The 17,921-nt window shown below is 41.8% G+C and overlaps 1 protein-coding gene across 1 annotated transcript in view; it reads right to left on the reverse strand.

The window, feature by feature from the left end:
• Positions 1 to 4,312, reverse strand: part of bmpr1ba (bone morphogenetic protein receptor, type IBa) — a 21,958-nt gene extending 17,646 nt beyond the window's left edge. The window contains exon 1 of the mRNA XM_080040576.1: positions 3,961 to 4,312. Coding sequence (XP_079896702.1) covers positions 3,961 to 4,072 — 112 coding nt within the window. The 5' untranslated portion in view covers positions 4,073 to 4,312. The remainder of the gene's footprint in view (positions 1 to 3,960) is intronic.
• Between the last annotated feature and the right edge of the window lie 13,609 nt (positions 4,313 to 17,921).

The following is a 17,921-nucleotide window of genomic DNA, read 5'->3' on the forward strand; positions in this document are numbered from 1 at the left end:
GCACACACACACACACACACACACACACACACAGACACACACACACACACACACAGACACAACTTCCCTTGCTCCAGCTGTGTCTTAAGAAGTCAGGGCCAGACCGGTAATCTGACTGGGATAGAAGTCACAGGATCTGGATCCATTACAGGATGTAATACTGCTCAGACCCAAACTCTCTTGACTCTCCTTTACCTTCCACCTTCCAAAGGTCATATCAAGATCACTTTTTTCCCCCTCAGCATATGAGCTGAGTGAAGAATGGCATATAAGGGACTCATTTATATGTCATTACTTTGTCATTGAACCACTATATCCTCACCTCCTGCCAACACATTGGCCTTTTGGTTCCCTTCTTGTGACACACACACATGTTCAAACACTCCCAATGGCAAATTTTAGATAACAAAAAAGTAAACATGTCATACAAGACCAAATAAAAAGTCTATATCTAAAAGGTATGGGTTCACATAAGGACACCAACAATTTTTGTCAAGTTTTCAACAACCGGCAGCAACACCTTAGCTCTGTGTATCAGCTTTACAGGCAGCAGATCACTGGTTCTAATGAATAGATTCAGTTTCAAGTGAGGGAACTCAACACATCCTGTCTGTCAGGAAGCTTTGAGGAACAGAATGCTACACCTAACTGCAGCTTGGTACTGGGAGTCAGCTCTCACACCCTCTCCCTCTCTTTTTCTTAAAACTGCTTTTTATTTTAAAATGCGGTACTCAGCCTTTCATGAGGATGATAGTTTTGCCAGGGACTTCCCGAGTGCTGAATTACCCCCTATGCATCATCCTCCGTTTGGTTCCCTGAATAGAGTAAAACTGAACGCTTTTCAAGTGATGCGATGCCTCAATTTTATAGCGTTGTCTGTTTTGTTCATTACCTGTATACAGCCTAGTGACACCAGAGCACTCAATTTCAAAAAGTCTGCATTTGGTATCTTTTACACCCTGGGATCACGGTTTTTCAGTCAATGTGTGAGAGAAAACATGGACTCACTGAAAACCTGAAATCACCAAGCAGGGGGCTCAGTTTCACTCAGAAGAAGGATAAAGCCACAACTGATTTTTGCCAATAACTTCATGACTAATAACTATAAACTATAAACTGATCAGTGAAAATTAGGAGGTTGAAACGTGCTATGGCACATTCTCATAGTTTCTTGGAGAACACACTGTCACACAACAACATGTGCAGCGGAGTGATCCTTTTTTTGGCTGGGAAAACCTGGTGGTAGGAGTTCTTCTATTCTTCTTTTAAAACAAAAAACCTGAAATTCTTGCGGAGGGAGCAACAAAGACTCATTAGCGGACAGTGACAAAAGCAAAGCAACTGGCAGAGCTTTGACTGTGAAAACTGATACAGTCGTGCTTATTTTCCACCAAGGACAATGAAATGTAAGCTATCACGCTCTCTCTCTCTCTGCACCTCCCAGAAACTCACATTGAAGGCTGCAGCCTGGCGTAGGTGGAAGGTCACAGGAGATCTGCACGTGTGTGTGGGTGTGTGTGTTATAAAGTGTGCGGAATTGTGCGCACATTCCCTATTATCTCATTTCTCCTTGAAGATTAACACACACACACACACTGTCCTTCATTTGTGTGATGCAGACAATGGCCTAGACAACCCTGTAGCTGTTTACCTGTGATTACTCCAGTTCACCTGTGGCTATAGCACAAGGAAATAAAAGCTGTCCCAAGTCTAGACTTCCCAAACGCTCTACCAAGCAACCATGTGCTGTTTTATAGCCAGGAAAGTATACGGAGTAAGAGAAAGTGAGGCACAGATAGAGCGATAAATAAGAACCTCTCTCTACCTGCTCCATCTCTTTTTTCTTCACACAGTTTATCATAAAATAAATATATGCCTGTTGAGTCACAGCCTGAATCTATTGCCAGGGTGATCTATCATCTGTGTGTCAACCAATGAATGAGCTGTTGCAAGTCCAATCAATCATCTGTCTGTCAACCAATGAAAGAGGCTGTTGGTAACCGGCCTCGGGCTATTTGAATATATTTTTCACCTATGTGGAAATCGCTTAAGCACACCGGATTCAACTTTGACGACAGAATGGCATTTTAAGCAGAGAGATGAAATGACACCACTCAAGCGGGTTGTTTTTCAAATTCAAAGCTCAAAAATAACATTATGCACTATATGTTCATCTCTTACATTTAAATGGATTGAAACATTACAACTAAACACCTGACACCAAATCCCAAACAGTGCACTAAGGAGATCATATGGGTGTCCCATTTTCAGCAGTTGCAGCAATACAAAGAGTATGAGACATTTTAAACTTTTTAAGCATAAAGATGGGTGTGTGTGTGGGGGGGGGGGGGGCAAATATACTTTTTTCTAATATAATATAAACTGAATAAGAATACATATTAAATGAAATGAGTGCAACACAAATAGGATGAAAGACATATTGGTCGAGGTCCAACTTTATGTCATGATTCTCATATGTCTTCTTCTTTAGCAGCTGTTGCCCTAAATCTCAAACACTCTGGAAATATCTATATGTTTTGGGTCCGTGCTTAAAAGTTCATAGCATTCTCAAAGACAATCATTCCTTCCCAGGTTTGGCTTTAAATTATTAAAAACACCACCTGCAAGCAAAGAAAGAATAGAAAAACCCCAAAGAAAAGGGCAACACAGCATGGACCCCCTATAGGAAAGCCCAACTCAACCGGTGACAATGACAGGAAAGATGGACGAGAGAGAGAGGGGGGATGACATGCAGGACGACCTCGGCACAGCACACTCTGAGGTATGAGCCACTGCTGGCTTAATGTCAGCATGCTCAGCTGAAACAATCTCCAACCACTTTAAATAGAACAATAATAAAGACAGAAAAGAAAAAAATGCACAGGCACTACAACTCAAAGCTTGTATTCCAGGACAACTTAACACAATTTTCTTTTTGCCAAGATAATCTACAGAGCTTCTGTGCCAGGGTAAACCTATATAAGCGAAAGGGGGAAAAGCCTCAATGACACACGCATGATGACACTAAACATAACAGAGCAATAAATCTGACAAGTTCTCTGTCCAAACACCTCGCCAATCACACTTCAGATACCAAACATGGTCACAGACAAAGCGGGCTGAAGCAGCTAACAGTTACAATGTGGTGCGTGCATGACAATAAATCTCCGTCTGTCTTCAAGAAAAACAGCAAACACATTGTGAGTGAAGATATGCAAACTGAATGTCAGAGCAACTTTAGAACTTCCAAATGAAAGTGTAAAAATGACCAAGTGGATCGGATAATCAATCAATTAAATCTCCTCAACTGACAATACATACTTGTTGTGTAGTGCTTCCTTACAGGTTATCTTCAAGGGATTGAAGAGTGATTTTCCATTTTGATACGATGTTGAAATCTCTAACCGTTTATGAATTCTTGTCCTAAAAAATTGGTATTATCAATTTAACTGAAAAACAAACCAAACTGCGCTGCACCCACCAAAATACATATCATTTGACAAATGATCAAATCAAATTAAAAAAGAAAGTAAAAGTTTTCTGAGCTGCAAATACCACAATGTTCAACACGAAACATTATAGCACACGATTCCCTGATGATGAACAACCAAAAAGCATTACTTCTGTTTAGGAACATGTCTAGATCAGTTGCTACAGTTTGAGCTGATCTCTAAAAATCTGCCTGTCATCACAAGTTGCCTACAGACTACACGGACGCTCCAATGCAGAGCACAGATATCAGCATCAAAGTAACACACATGTCCACAAAAAGATCCAAGATGTGAAACACCAATTCCTCTTTGCAGTGAGGACAAGAGAACTCTCAACTTAAGTGCAAAAATAAAAGAAATCTAACATTTCCCATGAGTCTGGGCAACTTTCAGAGCAGAGCAAAGTAAAGACAGCAACATTGTTGGGGGCAGCAATACAGCGAGTATGGGAAGTTTTGCAGCAACTCACCGTGTGCTTGTTGTGCGTAAAGAGAAAACAGTCCAAGAAGCCACAGCAGAGGACTCCGGCTCCAGAGGCACACAGAGGGACAGCGCTTCAGCCTTTCTCCCTGCACTGGCATGGTAGAGTCTGCCCCGCGCTCCACTCCTCTCTTCAATACACACCGCACGACAGGATCCCAAGCTTACTCACTGCCTCCTCTCCCTCCAAGTGAGTGTGTGTATGTGCCAGAGAGAGAGAGAAAGAGAGAGAGGGAGGTAGGAGGGGGGTTGGGTGTACAAGGCATGCAAGCTCCTGTATGTGTGTGTGTGTATGTGTGTGTCCACCGCAACGTGAGAAAGTCCACACCACACAAAACACACCAGCAGCGGCAGCAGCAGTTGCAGTTGATTGTCCTCCAACCCCGTCTGACAGTAGCAGCCCAGCTGAGAGAAAGGGAGAGAGAGAGAGAGAGAGAGAGAGAGAGAGAGAGAGAGAGAGAGAGAGAGAGGGGCAAAAAGGGGGTGTTTACTTCACTTGCCTAGTAAGGGGGGGGGGGGGGGGGTGACCCATTCTCGCACACACACACATACCTACACACAGGGAGGGAGGACATGGGTGGAAAGAAAACGGGGGCAGGGAGCAGACAGGAGCAAAATGGGATTTACTGAAATAAAAAGTAGAAGGAGGTTGAGGAGGGTATTGAAAACAAGCAGCAGAATATGTGCGATTCAGCGATAACTGTTTCCATTTTTATTTCATTTTTACAGGGATTCTTTATGGACAAGGTGAAGTGGAATGAATAATTAATTAAAGCTAAACATAGGCTATCAAAGACAGTGTTTTGGAGCAGTGGTACAATTGAGCAACTACTGCGTAGCAGATTATAGAGTAGCACTAAAAAGTACATTATAACAGAACAAGTTCAAGCAAAACATGACAAACAACTAAATTGACGACCTCTTTTTAAACATCACAGAAAAAAAATGTGTCTTTCTTTTCGTTATGACAGTAGGAAGTGAAATGTGTACGTATGCATAGCCAAACTGTGGGGTAAAGGCCACCATTATTCACCCTGTAGAGAACTACCTTTAACATACCCTCACGAGCAGCCCAAGTGGCAAAGTAATAACAAGCAAGGGCCTACTTTATGTGTACTAAAACAGAGTGGATTTCAATTGTTTGTTTTGACGAGAAGGGACAAATTTGTAGGGTACTTAACGTGTCCTTCTGCTTGCTTTTTGAGCCAAACTGTCCTCAGTCTCTCCATTGGGAGCACCAGTCAAACAGGCTTTTTCCTTTCTTGATTTTTGTGAAGACAGGAGTTAATGCTAAATATAAGAAATAACAACTTCTTAATTTAAAAACGGAACACCTGGATTCCAGAAAAAACATCTCTCCCAACACAGCGGTGTGCTCTTAACAAATCTGGGAGCTGGCCCAGACACCTTTAAAGGGGCTGTTAGAGATTACATCACCCCGGCCTGGAGCTTTTATACTAATAAATAAATGGGTTGGGACGCTCTAATAGACCATTTCCTTTTCAGAGCTATCCTGTTGCCTGTAAGGCATTTACTGAAGACTGTTTTGTCTGTGTGCCGAGAACACTTTGCTTTTAGCAAAAAATCATTACAGGCCGCTATGTTGTTCCGCCGACACACAATGTTGAGTTTTGAGGTTATACAGGGGGAAATAGTTTTTTGTTTTTCATTTGAATCGGTCTCTTTGTAGCCCACGCTGTTCTTTGTGCTTCTCTTCTGTCTCACACTCGTTCCTAAGTGACAAACAATAGGCAGCCTTGCTCCCTTGCTCCTCAATGAGAGGAGAAATCACTTCATAAATAAACAGATCTGCCCGGGTCCTGCCCTGTCTCCCGTCCCGTCATCCCCTAATCTCTGAAGCCCCTTTCCCACACAAACAGTAACTCACGTTCCCATCAATTATGCGTAGTGCGGAAAAGCTTTAAATGATGAGGTTTTGAAATTCATATTTGAAATGGTTTTAAGTATAGCTTCAAAGCAACCCCATATTTTGGTCAACATTTTGACAATGGTAATTAATACCTAAATATCAAATATCTAAGAGTATTTTGGTGATGCTTAACAAGTTGGCAATTAAGCCAGGTGGATAAACAGTCAAATCATTGTGAAGTAAGCTATAATGATCTATTATTTGCATGCTCTCTCCCAACAGGACTCTTCCAGTCTGTGGTGCATATACAGTATTATCCAATTTGCCAGTTTTCTTTTGCCGCCACCTGTGCTAAGAAGAAATCTAATACACTCAAGATGTTGTATTAGAATACACTTGAAAGCAAAAGCTTCTTTTTTAGGAAATCGGAAAACCTTTGAAACATTATAAATGAAAGTTATCAAGTGTGTCTTTGGAAAGTCGGATGTATCTTTTGTTTAATTTCTTCAGCCCTCCCACTTTTCTCTCCCCTTCCAGATCACACCATCTCCTTTATCGTTCTTGCATCTGTTAAAAACATTTTGTAACTCACAAAACCCAGCTGCCTTCCCCCCTCCGATCCTGTCTTTCTCTCCTCCACTCTTTTTCCTACTCCCCGCCTCCAGTGAACCAGAATGTCATTTCAAGCATGTCTAACCACGGGAAGCCTTTTTAAAAACTGTGACAGCATTTGCCCCCAATCCCCACTAGCTGTGTGCGTGTGTGTGTGTGTGTGTGTGTGAGAGAGAGTGCAATGAATGTCTGTAGTGATTTGCTGGAAGACAGGATCATATGCAGATTGAAACAGTAACTTTAAAGGGTATTGTAGGCCACCGCCCGTCACGCACACACGCACACACACACACACACACACACACACACACACACACACACACACACACACACACACACACACACACACACACACACACACACACACACACACACACACACACACACACACACACACACACACACACACACACACACACACACACACACACACACACACACACACACACACACACACACACACACACACACACACACACACACACACACACACACACACACACACACACACTATAGTGTCAACCCCATGCTGGGCCGTTGATAAATGAGGCAGAGACTGTCACAAGCGAAGGATGAGTGGTAAAACAGAAAAAGAAAAACAAGAGTAAAAGGCAACTGACAGGAAAAACAAAAGGCCAGATCAGAGAAGAATGATGGTTGTCTAAAGCGGTTTGAGGGATAGATTTCTGTGAGATTGAGATGCTCAATGGAGGCAGTGACCTTTTGGGAAGAAGAGTGGGGGGGGGGGTTCAGATAAAAGGAGGGGAAAAGAATAGTGGGAAGAAGATGACAGATCATAGCGCCAGGGACATAGAAATGGAACAAGATCTCTGGTTTAGGTCAAAAATATTAAAGCAGACAAGAGAGCACACTTTTCTTCATGACTGCTTCGGTTTTTCATACATGCTAATGGTATTCGCGCTTCCTTTTATACGTTCAGATGATGTGTCTCACACTGGCGGTCAATATATACTCTCTACTCAGCATTCGCTCCCCTCATCATCTTTGACAGGCTGTCATAACACGAGATCTTGGCATGTCAGACGCTTTTATTCTGAAAAACTTTGAAGTAAGTGGAGTTCGCTTTCAGATAGGCAGAGTGTCACAACGGTTTTAGAAAAATGCTAAAATGAATTTACCTTTTTGACCAACTAATTAAAAATTACACATGTAACCGTTTTGAAAGGCTCAATGTGTACAAAAGATTCCTTCTTTGCTTACCAGTACGTGCAAAGGTTGAAATTGGGATTGCAGATTTATTATTCAAAAACAATCTCTCATTCTGGGATTTACATTTGAGCCAGCGGATTTAAAAGACCCACCATACCGTTTCCCGCGGTTCTCCGTTAAAAGGGCATTTATCCCCCTTATTTGATGTGTGAAGCCACAAACCGACATGGGGAATTAAATTCATTTTTTAAGAAACACCTCCGTGGCACAGCGGCACGTCTGCTAATCCCCATCCGTTCACTTCAGCGAGTCTTTAAACTAACAAGCAGTTTAACATAATCTGCCTTTAAGCCGGGTCCATTCACTCCTATTCACCGGTTCATTTACATAGCAATCCGTTCTGCCTGAATGCTCTGTGGAGAGACAGAGAAGAGAATGAGGGGAACATTTGTATTGCTGTAGTCGATGAGGGAGAGAGTGTGTGTGTGTGTGTATAGTTCGTCTTCCCATTAGAGTCCATTTGTTCCCTCCACTTCTCTACCTCAGGAAGGATACAGTGGGGGTGAAGAAGCATGGGTTTGCTTAAGTCCAGAAGCAGCTACCAGATGAGAGAAAATCTATACTATACTTTATCAAAAAGGAAAAGGATGTAGTCGAAGGTTGTTTGAAGGATTTGGTGTAAAATATGTATTGATGGAGGATTGACTGAAGTGAGGGAGTGCATGAACAACTGGTGGAATGTAAAGGGGTGGAGTGGAGAAGCAAAACACATGTGATGATGATTACGGAGGGAGTAAATGGGCTGCTTATGAACAGTGTTAAACCTTGTCGTCCCCCACGACTTGCAAACAACAACTTAAAGCATCCAACCAGACAGAGTGCTTTGACTGAGGCCCACACTCAAACCTTTCAGGCTCCTGCTGTCACATACGCGCCAAACCAAAAAAACTCCAGGGAATTGATGAGAGGAGTGAGGAAAACTATATGGATGATGCAGAGAGTGACGAGAGGCATTGAGATGGAAGCGGTGACAGGGACGAGCGCTCTCCGGTCCACCTCTGACCTCGGCACCGATTTGTTCGTGATCGACCCCCTCACCTCTGGAGAAATACCCCTCCCCCACCCCCTCACCACCACTGCTTTGAGAATCCTTTCTCACCGGCAAGTAAGAACTAAAGTCAACATGGGAAAACCAGGAGTCAAAAGGATGAATTATAACACAGAAACGGCCAACTACAGACTTTAAGTCATAAGAAAGCCCTGTCGATCCAGTGTAGGATGGTGATCGCGAAAAAAATAAATGATTCTTAAGGTTTGGAACAAAGAGATATCCCCCTGTTTTGACATCTGGCTCATTAGTGTTCTCCTGTTCTGTACATGGAGAACATTCGATATGAGATTTCAGGGAAAGCAAATAAGTTTAAACAAATATGGAAGCCTTTCCTTGACTATATCTCAGTTCTGAAGGGACCTACTTGCCATCTCAAATAACTTTTATTTTCAGTTTGACATTTGACATAGAAACCTGTATTGTAGAGTACGCCGTGTTTGTTGTTTATTTTATTTTATCTTATTTTTTTGTAATCCTTTTTTCAGTGTTTTTTCAGTGTATTTTCATAAACAAAATCTATAAATACTTTTTATTTTTTGATGATGGATTATAGGAACGCATAGAGGAAGGAGGAAACAAGCGATTATAAGAAGGAAATGGATAAAACATTCAGGAACAAGGGAGAAAGCCAAGAGACTGAGCAGATACTGGGTCTTTAAAGGGATAGTTCCTACGCCAAATCGTCCTGGTGCGGTACAGCTCTACTCTGAGCTAAGGGAGTCGGCGTAGTAATACATGGCCGAACTATACGCTTGAAAAAAAGGGCATAAATAAACAGCTGTCTGACGGCCAACTAAAGAAGTGAAAACATCCTACATTTAGCGTACATTTTAACAGATATTTAATTTTAAAAAGGTAAGCATTTATATATGTGGAGAAAAAAACATGTTCAGTTACTCTGGTAAGTACAAAGATGACTTCTGCTACAGCGACGTCTCCCCCAAACTCCTTATAGTGACTGCGCTGATCGCAATCTCCATACGCTAACAGACTAACTGTGCTTAAGTACCTCATACAACACTAGTTCAAAAATACTAAACAATCCCTTCTAACAGCCTCATTCCTGCCTTCTTGCTTGAAAATGTGCTGGTTCTTGCATGGCTTGCTATACTCCAACTTATTACTTGTAGTATTACGCTGAACGATGCAGCATCGTTCATAAAATGACCACAGGAACAGCTAGACGTCTGCGATGTGAAACCCAAGATGCTCAGACATGAGGGATTACATCATATAGCACTGATGTCATTTTGTGGTTGGTACAAAATCCAGATCAAACTTCTAATTGGTGTAATTTAAAACTCAAAAGTGTATCCACACAAAAAATAACATGTCCCCCCCCCCCCCCCGGTCACATACTCACACCACACACACACAGGGGTAGTAGGTGTCAAGCCATTTAAACTTAATGAAGCCCTAATGATAGACTGGGAATGGCTTTTACAGCTTGTTATTGTCATTGTGAAACCACTCACTGTATCACTTTACAACCACCATAAAATCATTGACGGGGGATAGGTGTGGTTAGGGCGAGGTACAACAAAACTGAGACACGAGTGCCAGAAATCCATCTCTGTAATCATGATATCTAGAACATGTCATTTGCTCTTATTAGCTAATGTTTACCCCAAAATAAATGAGTTTTTCCCCAAGCCACCTGGCAAACACATTGTTTCCTGCAGGTTTTCAATGGGATTGATATCCGGTTACTTCGCTCGGAGGCACACAGGGCAAAATAAACCACAAATTAAAGGCTCACATTTACTTTGAGTATCTGTAAGTTCATAAACAAATGATGTATGCCCCCCCCCCCCTGTGAGGAACAGGTGTTAAGGTTTTTAAAGAAAGGAATGATTGGCCAAAAGGGTGGAATGTTGAAAATGTCCGCTTAAGGTAAAATAATCAAACACAGTAGGACTAAAGGAGTCGTGTGGCAGCATACTTTCTGAGTAGGAGCTAAAAGAGACAGCAAGATGGCCCACCTTCTCTGTGGGATCTTTGCCTGCCTACTTTTCTGAATCATAAATTTGCAAACAGCTTACCAAATAACTGAGGAGCATGATATGCAGCCTCCCACCTACAGTTATTTTTGTCCCCCCCCCCCCACAATGACTGGCCTTCGCTTTTGTTTCCATCTGTCTCATAAAAAAATATCAAAGACAGCTCTGACTGCTGAATGGATTATTGACAATTTAATTGCTGTTTTTTTATTCAAAACCTCTATATCTTATGTTGCATACCTGTTATTCTTAATTGCTCATGGTTTAAAAAAAAATCTATTTAATATGTTTTCTACCAAACATTTTACTACATATTAACAAGTTTGATGGAGGAAAACGAGTCCTGACATTAAATCAGCAGGGTTTATAATATGGACCAGGACTATATGGACTGCTATCAAACAATGTGAAGCAGTAAACCAAAGGACACTTCTTCTTCAGAACTGAACGGCATCAAAAAGTTCAGGGAGTTCAATTGGCTGCAGAGCAGACACATGCCTGTCATGAGGCAAAATAATTGCAATAGTTGAGTGTTGTTGAAATGCCATTACGACAGTTTGGGGGCGACATCCTTTCAAAGATGATCAATATTATGAGGGAAAACTGTGTGTTACTACTATGTGGTACTAAATAACAGCAGTCACTCATCATTAGGGTTTCTTTCACTTTCCGTGACATAAGACACTGATTTACAAGCATGGGGTTCTGGTCATTCTAATCAACCATTTAAAACTAACTCTGTTGTTCCCTGTATAGGTGGGGGAGGTACACCTTAAGTGAGAGAGCTTAGACTAATAAAAGAGCTAAACATGTTCCCGTGTCCAATGACAACTGTTCCTGCTGCCAAGAATAGTTTAGCCCAATAAAAGTGCTCTGTCTGTTTTGCTGGTCCTCCTGTTCACTGTTGCTTTCCCCCGCTCTCCCTCTCTTCTAGGCCTCACACACACACACACACACACACACACACACACACACACACACACACACACACACACACACACACACACACACACACACACACACACACACACACACACACACACACACACACACACACACACACACACACACACACACACACACACACACACACACACACACACACACACACACACACACACACACACACACACACACACACACACACACACACACACTCTCTGGGTTTTAGTAATATCATCACTTGACATTTTAATGGCTTTGACAACAAAACTCCACAGTTCTGAATGAAATAAAAATAAGCGATAGACTTAACCGACTGTGCGGAGCTTGACAGATCTGAATTACAAGCAGATTGTCTGATAACATAGGCAGACTGATTATCAGAAAAAGATAAGTAATTGAATTGAATACAATAATGAAGTTATCTGTGGTCAGTTGGAAGAGGACAGAGGATTAGAGAAGACAAATGAGAGGAGAGGAGAGGCCCCGTTGTGGCTGTTTAGGGCCAAACAGAGCAAGGTGACACCAGGGGCATGAGTCTGACCTACAAACCGCCGCTAACCTCCACACCTGCATGAACACAGGGACACACACACGGATACAAAGACACATGCAGCGACCCAGACACACAAACACACACACACACACACGCACTCACACACACACTTTTATTCACACATCACAGCCCAACACCAGCTCCTCTAACCGGGCCAAAGGGCCACCGTTTGAACAACCGTAATACCATCTGTTAGGCAAAACACTGGCGCTTTTGTTATTGTTCTCTCTCATAGACTTTACCAAACAATCAGACACACACTGCCAGGGATTGAAAACTGTGTTTTACGGAAGACTTCAAAGGAAGGGTTGTGTGAGAGAGGTTAGAGGTGAAGGCCAGGATGGAGGGAGAGAGGAAGTATGTGATTTGATTAAAGCAGGCACTCTGGAGTACAGAAGGAGAGAGAAAAAGAAGGAAAGGAAAGAGAGAAAGTTGTGAACCTTCAATTTTAAACATTCAATTTATATTTATTATTATATTTACCAGATTTTAAAATGAACATGGCCAAATCAAATTCATTGAATTTAAATAAATATTTTCTGCAGGCACTGAGCTCATTTCTTCAGCATTTTTTCCTTTCTGCTTGAACACTTTTGGCACTTTCTTTTGTCATGGTTTTGAGCCGGTCATAACATGTGTTCTGAGCTGGTTTGCTAACATTAGCTATGAATACACCTACACTCAAGGACAGGTGGAGCTGAGCTGTGTACAGTCACAGGGGGTAGGCTACCTGCTGCTGACGGTCATAAAGTGTAGTGATGCATGCTTTTCAAAACCACGTGTTATTTTATATTTCAACATGTGCTAAAAACAAAAGAGATCCAACAGGAGTTTGTGTACTATTTGAAGTTTTTTAAAGGAATCTTCGATGGCGCTGAGAAACAAAAGTAAAGCAACGAGTGACGGAACTACTTTTTGTACTTATAATACGCATAATTAGTAAGGCAACGTAATAATATGCTTAGTGGCTGATGGATAAGAGTGTTTTCAGGAACATGGTGTCCTACAGTACGTTCGGTGCATCTTTTGCTGGACTCATTGCAGAATGTATGGCTTCTGTTTTTTGATGTTAACAGAGCCGGACAGGAAGGAGGGACAAACGGGACACACAGGGAGGGAGGGAGGGGAGGGCAGATTTGGGCATGAGTTGAGTCGGATGGGGGGAGGTGATGGGAGCAAAGCGGGGTGTCGGAAGGGTGGCGGGGGGCATGAGGGTCTGCTAGGGGTGAGTGGCGCAGTGGGATAAGAGCGTGGGGAGTTCATGCCCCCGCCAGGCCCTTTTCGCACTGCATAAACAAAGAGATTACAGTGAGAAGGGGCTCCGCGCCGCTAACAAGCAGGGGCACCACACACACACGCACACTTTCACACACGAACACACACACACACACATATAGGAATTATACACGTACTTGTAAACACACACACAAAAAGACAAATACACACACAGGCAAATACTCATGCAAACAAAAGTGCACACGCAAACGCAGCGAACACAATAAACTGACAGACACAACTAACAAGAAGCATCACAACACAGTGGCGCCACCTGTCTCCTCTTCAGCAATTAATGAGCTCCCGGCTCCCGGGATGCTACAGCGAGGTGGCAATTAGCAGGGGAGAAGAAAGGGGGGAGTCATGACATGAGGGAGAAAAAAACAGACAACAGGAGGGGTATGAGGGGTTAGGAGAAGAGAGGGATGAATAAGAGAGAGAGAGAAAACTGAGAGAATGGATAAAGATATAATAGAAAAGTGTAAAGAACGTGCAACTTTGCACAGAAAGGGATCTGTCTGGGTGGGTTAACACAGGAGGGTAGAGTTATTGGCTACACATCTGGTTTAGGATTTGCAAGTCAAACAATGGATAGCCTTTAAATATGAGAAAGTCATTTTACCGGGTTGTAAGAGAACAATAGGGAATGTAGAGTTTTCTATGTACCTGCACAACCATGCTTTTCTACTGTAAAGTCACCTTTCTAGCAATACCTTGTGAAGCCTGATTTCAAAGCTTGTTCAAGTCAGTATAGATATTTCTTAGCGTATTCATACTTACTAGTGACATGACTATTTCCCACCCTAGAAGATAATTACCCATCAGGTCCTAGATAGGGCCTCTTAGGGATGTGAAGACTGTGGAGGAAAATAAATATGGCAGGATGATGATGATGATGATGATGATTGGTGTAGAATAGAGTTGAAAATGAATTGTTGAGATGATGGAAATTGAAAGAAAAATTTAAAATGTCGCTGAAAGACTGTAAATTAAAGAGAAAGAAGTTAAGATGTAAATTCAATTCTGGTTCAAGGTAAGCATTTTGCATTTTGCATTTCAATTTGCTGGCCTGTATGTTTCTGTCTCCTGTTTGTGTTTACATTTCCATCCATCACGATCACTCTGACTCCTTCTAGTTCCTTCTGTCATTCGGTCAATCTCCGTTTCCTGTGTCCCTCTCTTCAATACATGTACGCGCACACACACATGCACACACACACACACACACACACACACACACACACACACACACACACACACACACACACACACACACACACACACACACACACACACACACACACACACACATTCTTTTGTTTGCCACCTGATAACAGGCAGTCATTCATACCGCCTCTCGACCCCATGACCCCTGAGCCCTAAATACGGAACAAGAACTGAGAGACTGGTCATGCATTTGCTAACAGCGATTTTACACACACACACGTCACACACACACACACACACACACACACACACACACACACACACACACACACACACACACACACACACACACACACACACACACACACACACACACACACACACACACACACACACACACACACACACACACACACACACACACACACACACACACTGTGGAGATGGAAGGCCATACTACTACACTCCTGGACATTTTACAATTTAAAGCTAAAGGAGTGTTTTCTAAGAGCTGATATTTTACGTTTGATAATATGAAACTATTAAAAGAAACTGAAATTATCACAATTTATCTGTTATTTACTTTTAAACTGTGTGTTTTCTTACATTGCCAGTGAACTTTGTGTTCAGCTTATTTGGAAGTTAGGGAAAGAGAGAAGAAATGTGTCTGTTTATGTTGTTAAAAAATCATGCATTGTTTTTGTTCCCATGTACATGCAACAGTCTTTTCCCTATTTTGTTCATATATTTTATCATTTCATATATTAACTGCCTGTCATCTACAGTGACAGTAGTTTACTGCACGTCCTGGAGTAAGTATTGATTTAAAAAGAAACTACTGCGTGCGCGTGCGCGTGCGCGTGCGCACGCACACGCACACGCACACGCACACGCACACGCACACGCACACGCACACGCACACGCACACGCACACGCACACGCACACGCACACGCACACGCACACACACACACACACACACACACACACACACACACACACACACACACACACACACACACACACACACACACACACACACACAGGGCAGGTATGGGGTCAGAGTTAGGGTCAAAAGCCTCGGTCCAGCTCCCAAATATAGAGCATCCACTATTCGGGGATCTTTGAGTTCACTGCAGGTTCTCGTATGACCACCATGGAGCCTTTATGTACTTAGAGAAACAGACATACCTAACACACACAAAACATGCATTCATTCATGCAAACACTCACAGGCACACATGTTCAAGCACAGGTATTCACCCTAATGCACCACAAACGTATATCTACTGTAAATACAATACATTCACTTATACAAAGATGCGCACAGAGACACACACAGTGTTAACCTAACGTCAATAAGATCTATATAATCTTAAAACATGGATGCTAGTTTTTTATACCCACACTCGTGTTTCTCATCTTCTGTTTTTCTTTTTTTTCTGACTATCACCATTTCCTTCTCTCTCTTGGAAGACACACTATTCACAGTGTCCATTCAGTGAGTTAAAGAGGACCTGTTCTATAGCTGTAACATAAGACTGACACCCTGACCCCAAAGGATGACCTTTGCACTCCAAGCTTACGATTCTGACACGAAGAAACATGCCTTTATATATGTCTGTGTGTGTGTGCGTGTGTGTGTGTGTGTGTGTGTGTGTGTGTGTGTGTGCATTTGCTTCGCATGGAAGCTGCAAACTGATCATCTTTACATCTTCTGGCTGTGCAGTCGCTGTCAGTTAAGAGTATATGTCTGCACTGAATGTGAACATTTCAGTTCTTTAAAAAGTTGCTACAAGGAACTTTTAAATATTTCTGAAAAAGTCTTACGATCATAAATGACATGTCACAGCGAACAAGACCATCAGTGCAAAGAATGCTATTTATATATAGGTTTTCTTAATGCCTTTGTCATGGGTACGCTCACTCAGGAACTACAGCTGGCGTAGTTGAAAACACTTCCGCTTTTGTCCAAGGGGGGGGGGGGGGGGGGGGCGCAAGAATGAACACAAACTGAAAGTTCCTCAGAGCACCTTTAAAAGGAAGCTAAGTTTGTTAATTAAGTATTCGACTCTACTGTTTTTTTCAATGATAACGTACTATCATGCAAACTCATATATATTGTACATAAGCTAATAATGGATTTCAATCAAAGAGTATAGCATTTGTCTGTAGGTATAGAAATATTACTAGTAAGTAAATGAGTTAAAAATGTGTAGAGGCAAACTTTCGATAAAAAAAAGGAAAGAGGAATCTTGACAAGAACCAAGTGACTGCAGAAAAAACATCTGATCTGAACATCAATTGCACGTCTGTTTAGCAAATGGCTATTCATTCAAATCATGTGCTTATGAGTAACACCGTCTGAGCTTTGCTTTGCTCTTGATTAGGGCAGCATGCTTTAAAAAAAGGTCCATTGTTTGATTGGAAATCACATTGTGAACAGTATGATTGAGTCTGACCAGGGTTCATCAACAACTTCCAAAATTCTTTAAATCCAAAATTGTCAGGAACATTGCTTCACTACGAGTTAAATAAAAAAAAACATCACAGTAACTCACTCACTTCCCATGCACTAACTACAGCAAGAGACAGGACCAGTTGTAATAAAAGAAACAAATACTAGACCGTGTGCATGGGAAAAAATATTGACACACATAGAATTTGAATGTATGTGGGTTAATAAATGCATGCATTACTTTGAGTACACTCCTCTACATTCTTAATGTACTGTATATTAAATCAAATGTTCTTATTGATTCCACATGATATCAGTTCATATGGAGCATACAGTGCTACATAAGCAGATATCCTTACATCGTATGCTCATCTCTCACTGGTTAATGAAGCAGCGTTAATGTGTATTTGTGGCTTTTAGCAGTGTCATATTACTTTTAAGAGGTGTTGTTTGATTGTGTCTGTGTCTCTGCGTGCACATGTGTACTTTTCATCATCTCATTGTATTCTGGGTGGTCTCTCATACATTGCTGAAGCTTCAGCCATGTTACAGCTGTTAAACAACTGTGTATCCAGTCACTTATTGGAACAAAATCATGTAGGGGACATAGCCAAGCTATTGATAGAAGATGCTCAAATGTGAGACACATCAGTAAGTCTATACAGTACAATTGAATGAAAATAGTCTAATTAAACTAACAATCTGGGTTTATGGTCAATTTAATTAAAAAACAACAACTTTAGAATGATATCTTAAGGATGGTTTGTGAGTAGAAAAATAAACTATTATGA

This window comes from Ammodytes marinus, assembly GCF_949987685.1.
Source record: "Ammodytes marinus genome assembly, chromosome: 2".
Lineage (NCBI taxonomy): Eukaryota > Metazoa > Chordata > Actinopteri > Uranoscopiformes > Ammodytidae > Ammodytes > Ammodytes marinus.